The sequence below is a fragment of the Cydia strobilella genome, chromosome 14, assembly GCF_947568885.1.
Source record: "Cydia strobilella chromosome 14, ilCydStro3.1, whole genome shotgun sequence".
Lineage (NCBI taxonomy): Eukaryota > Metazoa > Arthropoda > Insecta > Lepidoptera > Tortricidae > Cydia > Cydia strobilella.
Window position 1 is genome coordinate 12747323 of NC_086054.1, and position 19928 is coordinate 12767250.

General features: G+C 37.3%; 1 protein-coding gene across 1 annotated transcript in view; it reads left to right on the forward strand.

Annotated features, from left to right (window-relative positions):
* LOC134747253 (N-alpha-acetyltransferase 15, NatA auxiliary subunit) overlaps positions 1 to 19928 on the forward strand; it is a 118585-nt gene that overhangs the window by 94644 nt on the left and 4013 nt on the right. Inside the window, exons 11-15 of the mRNA XM_063681861.1 lie at positions 14044 to 14141; positions 15891 to 15989; positions 17790 to 17898; positions 18485 to 18642; positions 18793 to 18969. Coding sequence (XP_063537931.1) covers positions 14044 to 14141; positions 15891 to 15989; positions 17790 to 17898; positions 18485 to 18642; positions 18793 to 18969 — 641 coding nt within the window. The remainder of the gene's footprint in view (positions 1 to 14043; positions 14142 to 15890; positions 15990 to 17789; positions 17899 to 18484; positions 18643 to 18792; positions 18970 to 19928) is intronic.

A 19928-nucleotide genomic window follows, 5' to 3' on the forward strand; every position in this document is an offset into this window, starting at 1 on the left:
TTGTATGGAGTTCAAGATTTATTTTAAGCTAGCAATTTGAAACTTCGTAAGAAGATATATTATTGAAATACAAGAAAACTAATTTCAGCGTTTTTGAAAATTCATCCCATAAGGAGGTGAAATAGAGGTTGAAAGTTTGTATGGATTTCAATTTTTTTTTTGAGTGCGTTACTTGAAACTTTGTATAATGGGCATATTATTATAATACAGGAAAAGTAATTTTAGCGTTTTCAAGAATTCGTCACCTAACAGGGTTAAAAGGGGGTTGAAAGTTTGAATCCATTACAAATGCTTTGAAACTTCTTAGAAATGTATGATAGACGATTACAAAAAAACTAATTTTGACGTTTTTGGAAATTTAACCCCTCAGGGGGTTGAAAAGGGGATGAAAGTTTGTCTTGGGGTGCAAATTTTATTTTAAGTCAGGAACTTAAAACTTTGCAAAACGTTAATTATATTAAAAAGCAAGAAATTTTTTTTCAGCGTTTTTAAAAATTCATCCCCCATGGAAAAAGGGGTTAAAAACTTTATCTTGATAACTATATCATTTTAGCTACTAGGCCAAGTTAGGTATCGTTTTTGTATAAATCGGGTATGCCGAATTCATTTATGATATCAAAATGACACCATTCCCGAGTGAAAACACAAAAAAAAAATGAAAAAAACTTTTTTTAATTTCTCTTTACGCTTAAACCGCTAAACCGATTTAGATAAAATTTGGTATAGAGATAGTTTGAGTCCCGTGGAAGAACATAGGGTAGTTTTTATCCAAAAAATGGAGACTGCGTTTGCATGGAGAAGCGGCCGTGCCCTTTCCTCTTAATAATGGTCACGAATTTTTCAGTAAATGTCAAACGATTTGGGACTTATACGCGTTACCATGCCTTCCCGAAAAAAATCGAATCTTTCGCGAAAGTCTCGCAATGCATTGCGGCCACAAGGGGCACGGTCTCAGGAGTCTAAGAAAAACCACGGTGAGAGACTCAGTGGCGCTCTAGCCAGGCAGGTCGCTTCGCTTTCGGCTGAAACGGCAAGCCAGCGCGAGTCTCGATTGTGATCCCAAATACATCGTACGCAATACATATATAGGCGCAGATCCTGACGGAGTGTGGCGCCGGAGAAGCCGTGTTCATCCTGCGTATCCCCCTCCATTCCGAGCAACTTCCCGTTCCGCTTTAAGCGCCTACAGGTCCCCGTGAGCGCCTGCTTCGCTATGACTATCAACAAGTCGTAGGGGCAGACGCTACGCAGTTGCATTTCCCACTCCGAAAACAACAAAAAAAGGGGCAGACACTGCCCGCCGCCGGCGTCATGCTTAGACTGATTTCACTGGAGGACCGATTTGGATGACATGATTTTGATGGGAACACCCAAATATTCCGAAATACGTTTTTTCGATTTTTATAACCACGACTTTCATAATCCCGATTATTTATAAGTCCGAAATATCAAAATTACGATTTTTAAAAACACGATGGAATAAAATCACGAATGTGCTATTTCCGAAAACTTTAAATCCGATTGTCACTTGACAGAAAGCTTAAAGTTCCGATTTTACACTTTTCCGAAAATTTTTTTTTTCCGAATTCCTAAATTCCGAAAAATCATTGTCCGATCGGAAATAAAATAATTCGGTATTCAGAAATTCGGTTTTTTAAGATTGGAAAAATGAAGTCCGTGATATTCAAATGAAGACTCACGTTTTAGTAATTATTACGGGTACCTGTCGTGCCGCGTCATGGCATTCGGCATAAAATATTTTTGGCATAAAAATTCGGCATAAATAAATTAGACAGAACTGCGAACCGGAACTGTTGCTAGAAGTGGGTTAGGTTAGGTTAGAACTGCGACCCCCAAGAAAACAAACTGTTGCTAGAAGTGGGTTAGGTTAGGTTAGAATTGCGACCCCCAAGAAAACGAACTGTTGCCAGAAAAGTGGGTTAGGTTAGGTTAGAACTGCGACCCCCAAGAAAACGAACTGTTGCCAAAAAAGTGGAAATTTAAAAATTGGGATATTTAAAATAGGAATCGGATAAGGGCAATTCCGAATTCGTGATTTTGAAAATCGTAAATGTTAAATTCGGTGTTTGCCACCATCGGAATTGTTATAGTCGAAATTATGTAGTTCGGAATTTACAAAATTCGGCTTTTTGGGTTTTCGGAAATATAAATCTTCGTGATTTTCATCATTCGTAATTATGACAGTCGGAATTTTGATGGGTCGAGCATTTAAAAATCGGAATGATAAAATTCGACATTCTAAAATTCGGAATAATATTTTTTCGGAAATATGTAGTGTACCCGATTTGGATAGGTACAGTCAAGGACGTAAAAATACAAAAATGGTACTGTATCGTTCGATATACACCTACTACTCTATGCCGTTTAAATCACGTCAAAAATTTGAATAAGGGCAACAAAAACCTTTTGGAGTGTAATTTTATTTAGTGGTAGCAAAGAGGATGTAATATTATAGAGCGGTACTGTCATAGTAAATTTTGTAACCACACTGCCATCTATCGACACACTTTAAAACTAAAAATGAAGATTTATTAAAATACGATAAAATGTATTTAAATATGGATAAACGATCTTTTTTATTTGCATTAATTATTTATATTTTTTTGACCCATGTTCTTTCACTGATATGCGTTAAAATTGTTAAATAATAACAAACGAAACCGTTAACGCCCTCTATACGAGAGTAGGCAAAAGGTAGTAGCGACATCTGATCGAGAATCAAATTTTTGTGATTTTCGAGGCACGTTTTTTCCTTAGACTGTATCCATCTATTACGGAGTTATATCTATCTTTGGTGGTAGGTACCTAATTGTAAAATATTTTATCTGGACTACAGTCCTCTAGCGTATCCATTTGTCAACTTTACTTTAAGTTCCGTCTCCCGGGGACAGGGAGATAAATTAGGGGTGAATTAGCCGCTTACTGACACAGACCGAATTCCACGCAGGCGAAGCCGCGGGCACAGCTAGTTATTAATACTTTGAATTATACGATACTGAGTAAATCTTAGACATAGAAACTATCAATATTTTGCTGTCTCTGACAATAGTAAAACTCTTTTTAGTGTCACGCGGTGACAAAACAATGGGATAATCCTACTTACCTGGAACTGGAAGTTGTTTGTTGCATTTTGGTGCAAGTGCCGACGCATCTTCTAAAAATAACACGTTCTATTGAATGACACATCTGCATGTTGTTTATTATATACGCGGTCTATTTTGTTTTTAACGTGTGGTCATTAAACTTACTTACTTTTGTAGCAAAATAATAGTGAGAACAGATCTCACTCCTTAGAAACGGTCAAAATATCGTAAGTAATACATGACTATTTTATTTTTAAACATCCGTTAAGATGTCCTAATCAGTCTGTCAACATAGCCATACCGAGGTATTCTATTCAATTTGCTTCTAACATTAGTCGCGAGAAAATAGTCTAACTAATTAGTCGATTACAAAATTTAGTTGTCCGAAATCAATCGGCAACTAATTTAGTTGCAACTAAATTAGTTGCACTCTATACAACTAAGATTGATCAATCGTCGTTTTCAATCGTCAGTCGCAATTAATTCTTGTAATCTTAATCGTTAATCGTTAGTCGATTACATTTTGCCCATCTCTGTCTACCAGTCAACCATCTACCAGTTAAACATATACTTAATTTTGGGTACTTAAGCTTTTGTACAAATATATCTACATAATTAACTGTAGGTGTTGATGCCGCGGCATCTAAATTACGAAATTATCCATATGGAACACGATATTCTTCTTAATTTGTAAAAAAAAAAACTACTTTTTGAAAGCATACAGCAATTTGTACATCTGTATCTTTAGCTATTGTTCTATGCACGGTCATCAACTATTCATCAGGTAGAGTCATTTTATTAGTGACTTCCTATGACCGAACAAACAGTTCAAACTCACTTTATTCATTCCGCAGTCGGCACACGACACATACATTAATCTTGCAATAAATATTTAGAATAGTTTTCAAAATCGGTACTACTAAGACCTCGGGGCTATGCCATAGCAACCGTTCTATAAAGACAGCCGAACATTTCGAAATATAATCTAATAATTATTAGATACAAGTCTAAAGCAGACTAAAGCTCACCGCGCACGTGGGTGTTTTATAGGCTAATGTGCCTCATTTAGATCTCTTTATGATAGGGATTAAATTTTCAGATATCCTTGAGTTATTTATTTTTTGTTTCTGTTTTTGAGACACAGATGGCACAGAATTTTTTGAAACAAAAACCAGATATGTCTAAACTAATATATCTTGATCCAAAATATGTATTAGGTATCAAAACTGATCTTTTATTTGATAATTTGTTATTTGATATAAGAAAGTAGAAGTGACTTTATGTAACATAAGCATAATTTCTATTACTAACTTTCTAACAATAAGTGAGTGTATGTGAAACAAATATGTACATAACCATCACATCCATACATTGCCTTACAAGAAATTATCTTTCCGTAAAATGTAATTCGTTCTCAATCTCCTTTTAGTACAAAATGAAACCATAAATCACGTCATGTTTGTACAAGTTATTCCTTACAGAGTTGCAACACTTAGGGCTGGCTACCGTGCCCTCTGCGAAATTATACTAAAGCTCACATGCTTGCACCAAAGCGAAGTGATTTTCACTGCTCTACATGCAGAACTTGTACTGTGTACTTACCTACTGAATTCCAATGTGAATGTGTAATTTTCACACACTAACGAACGTCAGTCTCTAAAAATACATTGTTGAGTTTTCGTTAAGAGTTAAATAGGGTCCATTTAACTCCTATGACCTGAACCTATGATTGTAAAAATTAAAAAAATGTCTATTAGTACCTAGGGTACCTAGAATTGGCCGCAAGCAGAGGGCGACTTTCTTCGGATGGCATATTGTTTACACGCTTAAGTCGAGGGGTCAACTGTTTAACCTGGAGTTCAGACTTGCGGTTGACTTGCTGACAGAAACCTAAAGAAAACCTCCGGGCATATATCATTTGTACTGTGGAATTAAGCAATAAATTAAGCAAAACAATTATTTTAATAAAATTCTACGTTTATATGTAATAAAATTCTACGTTCATATGCATATAGTGTTTAGTGGGCGAGTTTCTCGAGAAGGAGCATGATTTTCCAGATTCAACACGTAAATTTGTTTATTAGGATCACCAACAGAAGATACAATTTACATACTAGTATTAACTTACAAAAAGGGCACATTTTTTATTGATCCCCCACTTACAGGCAATCACAGCATGCATTTATTATATTAATTTAAACATTAAGTCAACAGTAACACCTAGAAAAAAAACTTAGTATACATTACAATAATTTAATTTAATTTAAATATCATTCGAAACTCGGCCCTTTTTAAAGGGACGAACAGATTAGGAAGTTACATGTAGTTTGTAGGGCACTCAATCATCGCAAGAATAAATCAATAAATAACAATATAAAAATCGAGCTGCAATTCCATTTTAGTGCTCCATACAAAACTTTTTATTGCTACGTACGAAACATTCTTCACGGAACACTTATGAGATCACTTCGGTCTCACAAATCGATGCGTTTTTCTCAGAGACCTAAAATTTAAAATTAGAGAACTAAAATTTTGAACAAATAGCAACTACCACCACACTAACACTTTAAATAAGTCAAAACTGCATATTTTTATTTTAGGGGGAAATTTAGGGGGTTCGGAGGGGTAATCTGAATTATTTTTTTATTTGTAAGAATCGTGTAGGATACCATTAAGAAAGCTTACATAAAATTGAGTCGTAGGACTGACTGAGTTTATTTTATTTTATTATACGTGCAGGAGTTTCGGTAAAAAACGCGTTAAAAGTTGCAAGTTCAAGCTCCTCTGTCCCTGAGATTTTTCCAAAATAGTTAACCATGAAGGTTGTTATTATTTAACAAACTTAAATTATCAAGTTACCCTGATCTTTATTAATTTTTCGATTGCAGCCTGTTTATCCAAAATTCATAACAAAATGCTTGACCTCCGGCGACCCGGTATGCGCTCGCGGTTTCGTTTTAGTTTTACGAAACCCGAGTGAATTAGAGCAGCAATTTATGTGTGCGACGTGTCCTAGACGGATTAGGGCACAATGCGTTGCGTAACGCGTTATTAACGGAACCGCCGCATGCGCACGCACGCCCACGTTACAAAAAGCATGGCTTTTTAAGGATAATTCAGTTACTTATGTGCTTTTAGAAAAAGGCTAAACTGGGGATTTATCAAAAAGCACACGTTTTTTTAAAGTGTACCTTAGATGTGAAGCTTTAAGTTTAATCTAGAAGTCTTATCGAGACACATTCAGCAACTGGAACGCATTATCTTATGTGGATTATCGTCCTTATTATGGTACTAACTAAAGGGTAATAAACGGTACCTAATGCTGTGCAGCTCTTGAAGCAGAAAAAACATATTCACATTTTTAATTTTTATCAGTGGCCAGTGTTCATGACGAACGTGGACGATTCTCTAAAGAGTTTGTAAGCGATTAGTTTTAACGAGCGGGTATGCGAGTAAATGTATAGTGATGTATTCAATTAAAAAAAAATACCTTGTTATACCACAGATAAAATAAAGTAATTATATTCATTTGATAGCTTATTAAAGAGGCCTACATTGTTGAAAAATCTGGAGGTGTCGCTGGCGTGATAATACTCAAAAAAAAAAATGTATATTTTTTTAAGTTTTTGTATGGCAATATGTCACAAAATTAATATCATGTAATTGTCCTTACTACATGCACAATATACGTGACGCACGTCAAAATCGGCTGGCTAGAAACAAAAATATTGAAGAAAGATCATATTTCGTTTTTTTTTTTGTTTTTATTTAACTATAACGTTTGGGGAGCTGAAATTTGGCATACTCGATACTAATAGAAAGACAAATCAATAAAAACAATTACAAGCCAAAACTCGCTGGGGACAGACTCTCTTAGCTTATCCTGGCATGGCCTTTAAACTGAAACGGTCCATAAGACTTTGGAAATGAATTGTGCCAATCTGTTTTGGGCGAAAGACACGTAAGCCGGTCTTTGCTATCATTTCAATAACGTATTTAGTCATTAAATATATGAGGTTTCAGAAGTATCTATGAAATGCTATTCAAGTACTCGTACAAATTGAACTGCTTTAAACCTCAAGCAAGTTTCGTAATTCATTCTAGTGGTATTAGGTTATTTAAATTCAACGTTATCGAACGGCGCGCTTAAAACTTTATATCCCGTTTAGAAAATTGGTTTGGACTAATTTATCTGAATGGTTTTCGGTAGTAAACTTTAATTTCTTTATTACTATTTTACTCGCTGTGTATAATAAAATAATAATGTATTAACTATTTATTAATAACACTCGTTGTGTATAACACTAAAATAAGCATATTGGAAGGGTGTATTAAATTTTATGACATTAAGGATGTCTGACATGAAGCAACTTAGTAGAGAATTTTAGGAAACTTCAAAATGTTGTTTTCGTCCATGGTGATATCTTTAAAATAAAAATTAATACTTGGTTAGAAAACGTATTCAAAATTGAATTTTCTCTGAAATTGAATGGAAAACTATACGAAAAATGCCGTGATATATTGCAACGCTAATCGCAAAACAATTTCGAACGGAACGTTGTTATCAACTTATCAGCGATCAAGACCGGATCCGAGAGTAAAAGTATACTAACGCCAGGAACACCTGTTTTATTTAGCACTGTCCTTTCTTGAGGGTCATTTTACCCGTTCCACTGGAGTAAGAGCATTACAAAAGAATACTGATAAATACAGAACTGCTTCATGGCTATGAAATAAATAGGGCAACCCAGCATTAGACCTAGTTTAGAAAGACTACACTTTCCAATATAACTAAGCTCACAATTATTATTCTGCAAGTATTCGATAAAATCTACCGTTGGACTTGCTCTCGTATCAATTGAACCTACACTGACCTAATAAGAAACGACGTTTATCTCATAGATTTTTCTGTGCAGTTACGCCTTATTAAATCTGGACAGACAGTACTTATAGTAAAAAGTAGTCGAGATACGTGACTGTACAGCGGTTTATTGGTGCAATGTTATGCATAACGAGTCCCGATACCCGATGGCCATTGGTACGATACGTAGTAACCGTAGATCTTAGAACGCTGGAGACCACGATTGCTTAGTTAAAGCGGCAGGGGGATTGTGTAACATCCTAATTTGGTATTTTTAAGGAACCCAGGAATGTGTGGTGCCTTTAGGAATTTAGTTTTTAAGCAACACAACTCTATTTTCTTTGTCATTCTAATTGAATTCTTTACTTTTTTAGCGCCAACCAACTAACCAATGTAATTGTGTCGTCAATGTCAATCATTTCAATAACTCCCACTACTAACCCTGCCTATCTGGTTGTTTTGGAAGAAATATTTTTTTTGTCAAAGAGTCACGTAGCCATGGTTACCCCAGGCGCACCCGCGGCCGCCCGCGCTCGTGTCGCTGATGTTGCGAAACTGCAATGTCGCTGTGGTCAGCGACCTTAATGAAACCGCCCATTGTTCGGGGATAACTGCTGATACTAAAGGGACAGTTCAGTAATCAGACATGTGCGGTGGCGACACCTGGCTCCTTATTTTGACAGATTAGGTCATGATATATCGAGTATTGAATTCTAAATAAAGTGCTCATGTTATTTACTATGGTTTTGAGCGTAGCTAAAGGATTAAGTAAATCGCAACTAGCATCTCAATAGAGAAGATAAAGCACTCGTCACTTGATATAAATAGCCTGCTCATTAAAATTGCCTATAATATACGTGAGCCTAAACTGAGACCCAACAAGATCAGTATGTTGTTTGTAAAGCTCGCTTATTTCCTTTTGCTTTTATATGGTTGAATGTCGCGGAGTGTTCGTCACGGTTTGGGTGCTTGTGTCGGTATCTAACTTTCCCAAACTCGTGTCAGACTTGATCCACGTCATTATAAACACAAGCTTGTCCCCTCGGACTAAAGGTTACTTTTAAAATCATATGCCTAGCTCAATACCCGCTCTCTGAAAGCAGTTTATTATTTTTAGTTTCATTTCAGCCAGATAATGTCCATACTTGCCTCTGCGGTCGTATTAGCAGCTTGCAAATGATATAATGTCGTAATTGCCGGCCCGTATTTCTATTTATTTACGCATATTTTGTAAGCATACTTTCGTTAAAGAAATTGCTTCACGTGTCTTCATGTAGAACGGCTTCTAAAATATATGTATCGTAGTTCCTGCAATATAAGGTTATGCTATTAAATCGCAACTTCATTTGATTTACGCTTTCATTAAATGTAAATTGAGAAAATTTTGATCTTAATAAGAAGGCATAAGAACCATGATTGGGCCGGCATTAGGATTAGTGTTAACTTAGATATCCGAAAATCGTATCGGCGTAAGATAATTTTAGTTCGACAGGTTTTTGCTACTATTAGATATGCTACCTCAATATTTTATTTTCTAACCGGGTTAAAGTAATTAATAAATTAGTAATCGTGACAAATGAACAACTTGAATAAACATCTAGGTGAAAATAGATCAATACAACTGCGCTTGTCGGCGTCAAAGATGTTTATCTCGCTGTCAGTGGGGTCGTGACTCAAGCCCTGACCGGCTCACGCGCACCTTATCACCGGATCTGACATAATCGGCCGTGCCCACTTTGATAACGGCTGCCGAACCGGCTACCAGCTTAGGGAATTTAAGAACAAGCTGCGATTTATTGCGTCTTGCCTAATATAGATTTTAGTGCTAATTTGACCTACAAAGATTAGAATGTATTCTTAAATCCATATACTAAATATATTTCAGTTATAGATTAAACTAGTGGCTCTATGAGCTGTAGACCTCGTGAACTCTATTAGCTCTGACATTTTGAAAAAATAATTATTGAACCTGATTACCAAAATTCACGAAAATCGGTTGAAAAATGCGATCTGTGGTAGAGGAGAATATACGAAAGAATTTTTGCCCAAGGTGAAACGGAGACCTCTTTCGCTGGGTCAATTAAAGTTTCAGACTCGCTAGCTAAACGTTATTTTCTTTGGTCGGCAATTGATAAGTTCACGGTCGCTTTAGCTTTAGTAAAATACAACAGTACGGTATTTATCTATCAATCAATTATTTATTCACACTTGAATGCACCTGCGTTAACTACATTATGACAAAAAGTTGTCACCACAAGAACTAAACAAGCGTTATCGACCACTTGGCTTTTTCTAGTGGTTTTATCTACTCAACTCAACCGACAGCGAACCTTGTTTGAAAGCTGAGTGTTTTACTAGTATTTAATTAGTAGATCCTGTCTTGTGTAATATTGATAGCAGAGAAACCCACGCTCTTGAGCTAGAACTAGAGATTAGAGATACACCTAAGGATTTTGAACTAGTACGTACAGCGAGCTGCAAATATTATGAATTCATTCATGAAATGGCTCAATTTTGCAGCTTCGTCTACAGAAATAATTGAATCCACCTGCATAGAAATTCGTTTGCAGGGGGGGTTAACTAACTCTGCAGCTGACTGCACATTATGCTTACATTACTGTAATGAAAGCATAATGTTACACCCAGCTAAATATTTCAATGACTTTGTTCTAGTTGCTGCTACACTGCACTTAGTTCTTTGGATGACTGCTTCTTATCACTCACCGCTTTTCAAGCCAATGTATGAGCTAAACAAAGTCCGGAACACCTATTACGATAGGTGTTTTTGGTTAAGTCTGTGATCTCTATTATCGCTTAAAAACGTTTTTTCGTTGTCTACTTTAAAGAATAACCCAGAAGTAACGAGACGTTATCTTGAACAACAATAGTGTGGGTGAAGCGCGCTCCCACGCAGCATCGTTTGAAGACGTCCACTATTTGTTTTATTGTTCAATGCCATTTTACCGACTAGTTAATTTACCGCAACTACTCTCAAAGTGATTCTATTTCCTTTTCAATTTACAGGTCAAAGGCCTTATAATGACTAGCGTAGCCATTCTGGTGACCCTATGTGCAACAGTTGACCTTCGAAGTAAATTGCCATGTGCCTAACACATTGACAAAGTGCCTGCGTACCCTAATGCGGTTGCTAACAGCTGGCCGGCAGCTACGCTAATCGATGGATATTGGCCTTTTACAGTCATGGATAATGAATTAGAGTCGGACTAAGCTAACTCTGCTGGGCGTTTGCAATGGCAAAGTGTGAGAGAAAGGATTGAATATTATTTTTGACTACCTTAACTAGTCCTAGAAAAAGCAGCATCTTCACTAATTGATGCTGACACAGAGCTTTGTATTTTGTCGGGTTCTAAAAATTAGGAAGCTTGTATGGATGACACTATCCAAAACTTAACTGTTTAATAAAAAAAGCCTCAAATAAAATTTTGTAGAAGTAGGTACTTGTACAGAACCTTGAACTGTTAATGCGAACGTTCCCTTACTATCGCGATAAGACGTAGTCGAATTGCTATTAAACTTAGCTACCTAGAAACAGCATTGTTACACGATAATTTGTACCTGCTGAATTTTCCCATCATTTCATAAGTTAACAAAGTGCCGCCATTCAGTGTTTTCACACCATGGGCTATATTGTCACGCGTGATTTTGTACTTTTTATCGCAAAACCACACACTGTTTGCGTGTACGTATCGGTTTAGGTAACCCTCACAGAATAGTACCTTGTTTTACAAGGGGGCAAAGTTGTTTAATCCCGCGTGCTACCCGAGCAAACGAAAGATATCAAAATATAAACTAGCCAACATGAGGAAACAACTTATAACTTGCATCAAATTACTTTGTCACTTGTGAATTAAATGCAACTATCTCATTAATTATTTGAAGAATAAATCGGTGAAATGCGGCGAAAATAAAATTTCAACGTTTTCAGAAAAGGCTACACACATTTATTTTTTCTTCAATGTTGACTTGTAGAAAATGCACAGTGGCGATATTTGTATCGGAATATCGTTAATAATGTTATCGCCTGCTGTAGTCGTAAAACATTCATATCCGATAGACAAATACGTATCAACACGCATGGCTATCTCTACCACTTGTTAATGATGATAAATGATCTATTAAAAAGATAGCAACAAAATGGCCAAGCCCTTATACATCGACATTGACAGAAACTACAACGTAGGCGTTAAGCAAGGAGCGTCATTATTTATTTATTTTATTATTTAAGGAGTATAGATCGAATCATATCCACTGAGCTAATGCACTTACCTGTACTAACAATGGCATTGTATTATTACAATACTATTATCTGCTTTTGTTCTCGTAGCCGCCAACTAGTTACTTACAAAATAAGTTAGAAGTGCATTGCATGTATATTTAAAGTTTTAACCTTATTCCTTGTTGAATGGGGTTAAAATGGTCTAAAAACATGTTGTAACAAATGGTTTTCTACAGAGTGCATTCGTTTTGGGTGTCGATGGTTGTAAAATGCAAATAAAGCTATGTTAGCCATTATTTAGTTAGTGTATTTTGTAGCCTTTTGTTAAAAAATAGAGTCGTTAATCTATACTAACATTTCAAGGCGGTTATATGTAATCTGCTTTTACTACGAGGTAGTTATCCTAATTTGTAGTTTACGACTCAATGGCATTGTACTCTTGAGACTCTTTGAGTAAACAGGTAAATGCATTAGCTCAATTGATATGATCCATCTATACCAACAGCTACAAAATCATTATCCTTATTTAGGTAACTAACATCATTAACCATAATCATTTATTTGCACATAAAAAGGGTTTTACATAAAAGATAATATTATAAAAGTTACATGTCCTAGCCTTTTTAGCTGTTTTTTGGCAACATGAAGATGGTTCCTTATAATACATTAAATTTTTACTACATAAGAATACCTTAAATTAACTTCATTAATTACTAACTACATTAACTTAAATTAAACTACAATCAAGATCCCTATGAAGATGTACGACTATAATGTACTAACTTATTATACATAGTTATTGTCTTATTAAAGCCTATTTAGTTCTAATTCGCGTATTTATACGGTTCTAACAGCCTACCCTTTTATGCTATGTTGCGCTACATCGTTAGTTCGCATGAATTTTAATATACGCTTTACTTCCTAGTATGGTATTAGGTATTACGTGTCCAGTGTCGCCTATATGATGAGTTGCGTTATGGTCTGTGTTTTTAAGAAATATGCACACAGACATGATGTAGCGTATTTTATCTTCTGTGTGCTGTGTGTGTAATAATATTTTTTACTGATAAATTATTTATATTTTTTATTTTATTTCGTCATACGCAATATACGCATACAGTGTGGAAAAAAATTATGGGCCCTGGAGGGGAAGTGCCTTAAAACCTTAAGTTAGCTCATTTTACTTAAAGGAAACTTCTTTTATTTTTGAAAAGAAACAAAACTGCATTCCAAGATTTTTTTAAACTTGTCTTGCCCGCGAATCGAACCGACAAAAAATTTCAAAAAATAAACACTCGCAACATATTTTATTGTACTAGTCGATACAGTTAATGTTAATGATAACATTTCTCCAAGAAACATTAGGTCTTACACTCGTCTGTCATACAAAATATCCATAAAATCGAATATTTAATACTCAAGAATATTTTTGGACAAGCGAAATTGAAAAGAACAAAAAAAAAAACTTTGAATGCAGTTTTGTTTCTTTTTAAAAATAAAATAATGTTTCCTTTAAGTAAAATTTACAATATGTATAACCCGAAAGCTATGATAAGTAAGGTAGCTAATTGATAGATTTTACGAAACTTTACTCCGCTATGAACACAAGCACGTTCGTCGCGTATTTGCAAAATTCTGATATATTATGAAAGGTCACTATTTTTACTCATAAGTTACTATTTTTTATTAATTTCCTTTGTGGGAAAGTCTGGCCAGTGGAAGAGGTTTTTTTTACTAGGCCTATACTTACGGTACCTACCAAACATTTTGTGCTGTCTGTGGAAAGGTTTAGCCTGGATCAGCAATGTCCGAATAATAATGTTTTGCTTTGATTGTTACAGAGAATCTCGCGCCGTCCGAACTAAAGAAGCTGAGGAATAAACAGAGGAAAGCGAAGCGTAAAGCCGAACAGGAAAGCATGCTGGCGGCACAAGTACAGGTTGGTGTTTGGATGCAAACTATCTTCATATCACAAGTTGTCTAGCTTTTACTTCTGACTTTTCTTTCAACCGTATCGTCGTTCACAGACAAATAGGAAAGGATTTGTTGACTTATTACAAAGTTCCTGTGAGCTATTTTACTTATCCACCATTAAATCGCATTGTTATCTGAATTAATGCAGCATTGAGCAGAACCGAATGTTCGTACCTCCTCTATATTATGTTCACACCCTAATTCAGACAAACATACCTAAGAGAGACTTAATTATATAGCTAGGGTAGCGTAAAATCAGCACCAAGCCTTTAATGCTTTAGAAATAAGCTTGTGCTCCGATATATTTAATCACTTTGGCCGTTACTATTTGATGCCGTGTCAACGTCCTCCGTATATATAATATCTACTACCTGTTTTCTATACCTAGTAATTATATGGTGGTTGCGGATATTGGGAGAGTGCGTAACGGGCAGATTCTTCTTTGCTTTTTTCTGGGCGTCACTTTGTTCCACGAGTGACGTACCTAAGTATTACGTCCAGGACGAATACTAGCGGCTCTTTGAAGTTAGTAATAGCTAATATTATTTAGGAATCCAAATTGCCTTGCACCTCGCTACTGCCATCTCTCACGTACTTTTAATTACTAATAGGCATTTTGAAATTGCCACAAGATCACAGACACGGCATATTTATAATTCCCATGTAGAGTACACAAAATATATATTTTACCAGTTTAGAAAGTGCTAGCTTGTATCGGCTAATGAACCGCGATCTCCATAAAATGCAGTGCCGTATTAATTACTCGTACCAGTTCAGCTTTGGCTTGAGTCGCTGTACACGTGTGACTGGCTATTTGTAAGCTTTGTCAATGTGGAAATGGTTTATCAATGGTAATTTTGGAAGTTTCAAGATGTTCAAGAACACTAAAAATAAGTTAAGCGTTAATGTTTAACAATGCAGCTACCACGGAACGTACCTAATATGGCCTCGTACAGCGCCTGGTTCAATTGTCTATAGCAGGCCTATGATATATTGCTCAATTTATACATTGCTGCCTGCACATTACAGGCACTCAAGATTTTAGGGAACCGTGTTACATATTGGCGTGGCGTACTCAGTGACAAAAATTGCTTGGATTGGCAATTCTACCAATTTGTGCTATGAAACTTACACTTGACAAACAAATTATTAATATGGGACGCACGGAGACGCAACACCATCCAGTATGAATGATTATTGAGTTAATAAAATCGAAAATTTACTAATTTATTAAGTTAAAATAAAAATAATGGACCCAAATACTTAAATACATAGAAAACATCACCTATTGCAGGTAAAAAAAAATCAGACTTACCGGACGCCTCCCTAATAAAACGATATTCAATTTTATTTCTGGCAGACGGTGATTCGCCCATACAAAATGGGCCCCAGCAAAATGCGATATCTTAAGTCTCAAGGGCAACATTGACGTAGAAAAATGATACGGGACTTTTCACATATAGGCAAATCGACACTGGTTTCCTCATCTACCTTCGAGAACGCCAGCTCTTGACAGCCAACTAAGGCAGGCCAGAGACAGAGGGCCCTGTCAAACCCACCTGTCGGGTGACAGGACGCCCCAGGAGCGCTAAGGCAGGTACGTGGAGTTGCTACTCCATAAGCTGTCCTGCGGTGACTATTCGCCTGACCCCGGCACCAGTAGCGAGGTGGTCGTTACTAATTATAATTAATTATTATCTTGTTTGGTTTCCAGGTGAAGAGAGAGCAACACCACAAGGCGCGGCAGCAGCAGGAGCAGGGCGACCCGGAGGCTCCTCAACTAGACGAGCTTATCCCCGACAAATTGGCGAGGGTAAGTTGCTTTATCGATTGGCTTAATATAATACGAGGGAGTAGGATCAAGAAATTGATTTGTGTCACTTCGTATCTTGTCTACCTTGTCACTGTGATATCATCATCATCATCATATCCGCCCTTTATCGCTCACTGCTGAGCATAGGCCTCTCTTCCAGTACGCCACTTGTCCCGGTCCTGAGCTAATCTCATCCAGAAGTGACCCGCAATCTTCCGGATGTCGTCCACCCAACGAGCCAACGGACGCCAGGGGCTTCTTTCATTCGAAAGCGGCTACCACTCCACTGTGATATATGAGATCATAACTACTTTCATATTGCTGATCACTTTGACAAGGTATAAAGTGGCGCAGAAATCATATTCCTTGACTACTAGGTCGACTTGTGATGAGGTACCCCAGCGCTCATAGCTTTAGTTACCATAGACTTCACAGGCATAGCTAGTGTTGGTTGGGACTCGAGTCCTTTGAGTCCTCTGCTTCAAGACTCGACTCAGTTTTTCAGACTTTTATAATTAAATCTAAACTCGAGTTCTTTCCAACTTGTTAGTGTCCCGAGTCTTTTGTAGAGACTTCAGTCCTTTTCAGAGAGCTCTTGATTTTTTTACAAACAATTTCGAAATGCATTGTCTTTATGTAAAATTTGTAGATTATGTACACAAATCATACAACAATGCCTAATTTCTTTACAGTTATTTAGGATAAACCTATAAAAATGTTGACGGAGTCTTTATTCGGAGGCTCGAGTCCTTTTGAGTTGCTCGTTGAGAAAAGACTCGACTCGGGACTTAAAAGACTCAGAAGTGTTTGAAGCGCCGAGTCTCGTAAAAACGAGCTGAGTTCTTCAAATTCAGACTCAAAAGACTCGAGTTCCTACCAACACTAGGCATAGCATTATGAAGCGTTTACAAATAATCGAGATCACTACGCAATTTTATTTGTGAAATACAACATAGAGTATACTTCAACAGCCCATGTTCACCTCTACAACTAATCTTTTTAGGTATTTTCAATTTAGTTAAGCACAGGTCATTAACGTCGACGTAACTGAAACAAGCGTTCTTGCTATTACAATAAATTAGTAAGTAGGTACGAGGTAAGAGTCCTATGTGTGGTGACCGCCAATTATGTTATAATCTCCATCTATTAGCTGAGGTGATCTCTGAACCTCACGGATGTACGAGTAGGTAATGTTAAAAATTACAAACAGTGATTCTTCACTTCTAGACATCCGCTCAGACGCCGGTTAACTAGGATATCAGTCACGTTGACTGCAGACACGAGCATAAATAGACGTTTTATATACAGATTAAAATTATTATTATTATGGTGTAGTTCAGTAATGACTTTATTTAAGGATGTTGGAATTACCGTATTATATTACTTTAATGAAACGGCCCTATGTGCCATTGAAGTTTAATTGGCATATTACGGCTTTTAGTGTACGAGTATTGTCTTGTAAATGAAAATTCCCGCCGGAAACTAGTTACCTACTTAAAGTATTTTATGACACGACTAAAAGGAAACGATTAATATTACAAATATCATACTACTACTGCCACAGAAGGGCTTATTTTATCATATTTTTTGCAAATTTATAATTATACTAACCCTAACTTTTGGTAAACATACCTTAAGTGTGTCAAGGAGGCTTATTCTGAAATTATACCCTAACAATAGATAATTTATTTTAAATTCTGAACACTGAAATAGGTCCGATTTGGTTTGAGTCGTTAGTGGGTCGGTATGGCCCCAAGTAGTTAATAATAAATGCTTATGTATTAATTGTATGTGTTCCAGGCGGAGGACCCTCTAGAACAGGCGATCAAGTTCCTGCTGCCGCTACGGACGCTCGCCGCCGATAGAATAGAAACGTATTTAATGGCCTTCGAAATATACTTTAGGAAAGGTAAGCTACTACGTATAAACAGCTATATGCCCCAGTACAGATATTAATACCTAGTAGAATCCAGTATTGGACCAAGCCAAAGAGAAAATCAACGTAGTGACGTATCAGGAGCTCAAAACAGTGGCAGAAAGAAGGACGGAGTGGCGGTTACTCCACCGACAAGAGCCAGGCTCTTAAGAGTTATGATGATGAGAATCCACTTTTATATCCATTAAAATAACAGTTCGATTAGGCATTTTAACTACTACACAATCATCTTGTTTTTGCACTAAAGTGACAGATCAGTGAGAAAAAATGAGGCGATCGAAGTGTCGTTTTAGTATCTGGAATTTAAAAACGAGGGTTACGTAAGACGGTGATAATCCGTCTGACAAAACTATGTTTGACAGCAAAATGCGACGAATCACGTTGGGGGACATGGAAAGATCTCTCACGCATGTCATGTTTTCTTAGTCGCTTACTAGTCTGTGCTTCAATTACTGCTCGAAGCAGTCGTATTCCAACCGCTTCCAAACAATTGAGTAATATATTTCCCTTTTTAATATATTTTTCTATTAACATTTAAATATTATGTATATGATTGCAGAAAAACCCCTCCTAATGCTACAGAGCATAAAGCGCGCGTGGCGGTTGGAGCCCGGCCACCACCACCTGCACGACTGCCTGGTGCGCTTCCGCGGCTGGCTCGACCAGAACCAGCTGGCACCAGCCGTGGCCGAGGTCGTCAACAAGGAGACGCAGGAGGTAGGCAGATACCCCTCTTGACTACAGCTCACGTTCGAATTTGGGCTTTATTAAATTTCGTTATGCTCCTCTTGCAATTATTGAATAATGAAGCGTTTTACGAAAGGTCTCTCTGTTTTTGTACGGTAAAGTGCAACTTGTGTGTTTCAGTCGATGCGGGGTCGCAGCGCGAAACAGATGGCGGAAGAGTTCTTCTCTGGTCCCGCGCAGAGCTCCCAGGCGGGCGCGCTGTGGGGCGCGCGCGCGCTGGCCCGCCTCGCGCCCGAGCGCACCGCGCAGGCGCTCGCGCTCGCCACAAGGCTCGACCATCCCGACCTCACTATACAGGTACACGAATTAAGCCGCATTCACACGTCTGTCGTATCGCATCAGGCATCAGACGAACGTGAACGCAACCATATTAAATATATGAAAAGTGTGCTGTTACTTGTTTAAATATATGGCATTGCGCTAACGGCCGTCTGTGGTTTTACTCGCTCCTATCCCGTGCTTATCAAAACCGATACCCGTCACGACACAACGATAGACAAATGTGAATGCGGCTTTAGAATCTCAGTAGATAAAAATATAGTACAAAAGACATCAACGCACTTCTTATCATTAAATAGCGCGCTGACGTCTTTTGTTCTTGTACGCGGCGACACGTGATAGGTCAGTCATCACAGTTGACTAAAGCGTCTTTTGTGGTGCGCGTGCCGCGACCGCTGCAGGGGACCAGCGAGTGCGCCGACTTCTGGCCGAAGCGTGGCGTGTTTCGGAGGCTCCGGGGCAAACTACCTAATCCGACACAAGACCAGACGATTCAACGGAGCCATGCCGTTCTGTCGCCAAAATGTGTGTGTTTAGTTTTTAAATTTATGAAATTTATATGTATCTATAAGGTATATGTAATATGGCCCTTGTTGTCTGAATTAAATTTTAAAATAAAATAAAGCGTTTCGTAAGTAGTCAAATTATAGTTGAGTCCGGAGCCCATGCGATTAGGTACAGTTTGGTATAGGAAGTCTTAATTCAATTATTAAAGTTGAAGAGTAGAAAAAATAATATAACTCAAACTCCAAGGAAAATTACTCCACTGCTGGTGGACATAGAACTAAATTAATTTTGTGTCAAGCAGAAACGTCTGACGCGAAAGATGCTATTAAGCTTAGAAATAAATTAAACAGAAATTAGACATAAAACTAGACTAAGATACGTATTAAGCTAACGCGTAGAAGTCACTAATGGCTTCGCTCTGTACTTATACTGGAGGAACTTCATCGGACGACTTCGGGACAGCGCTTCCG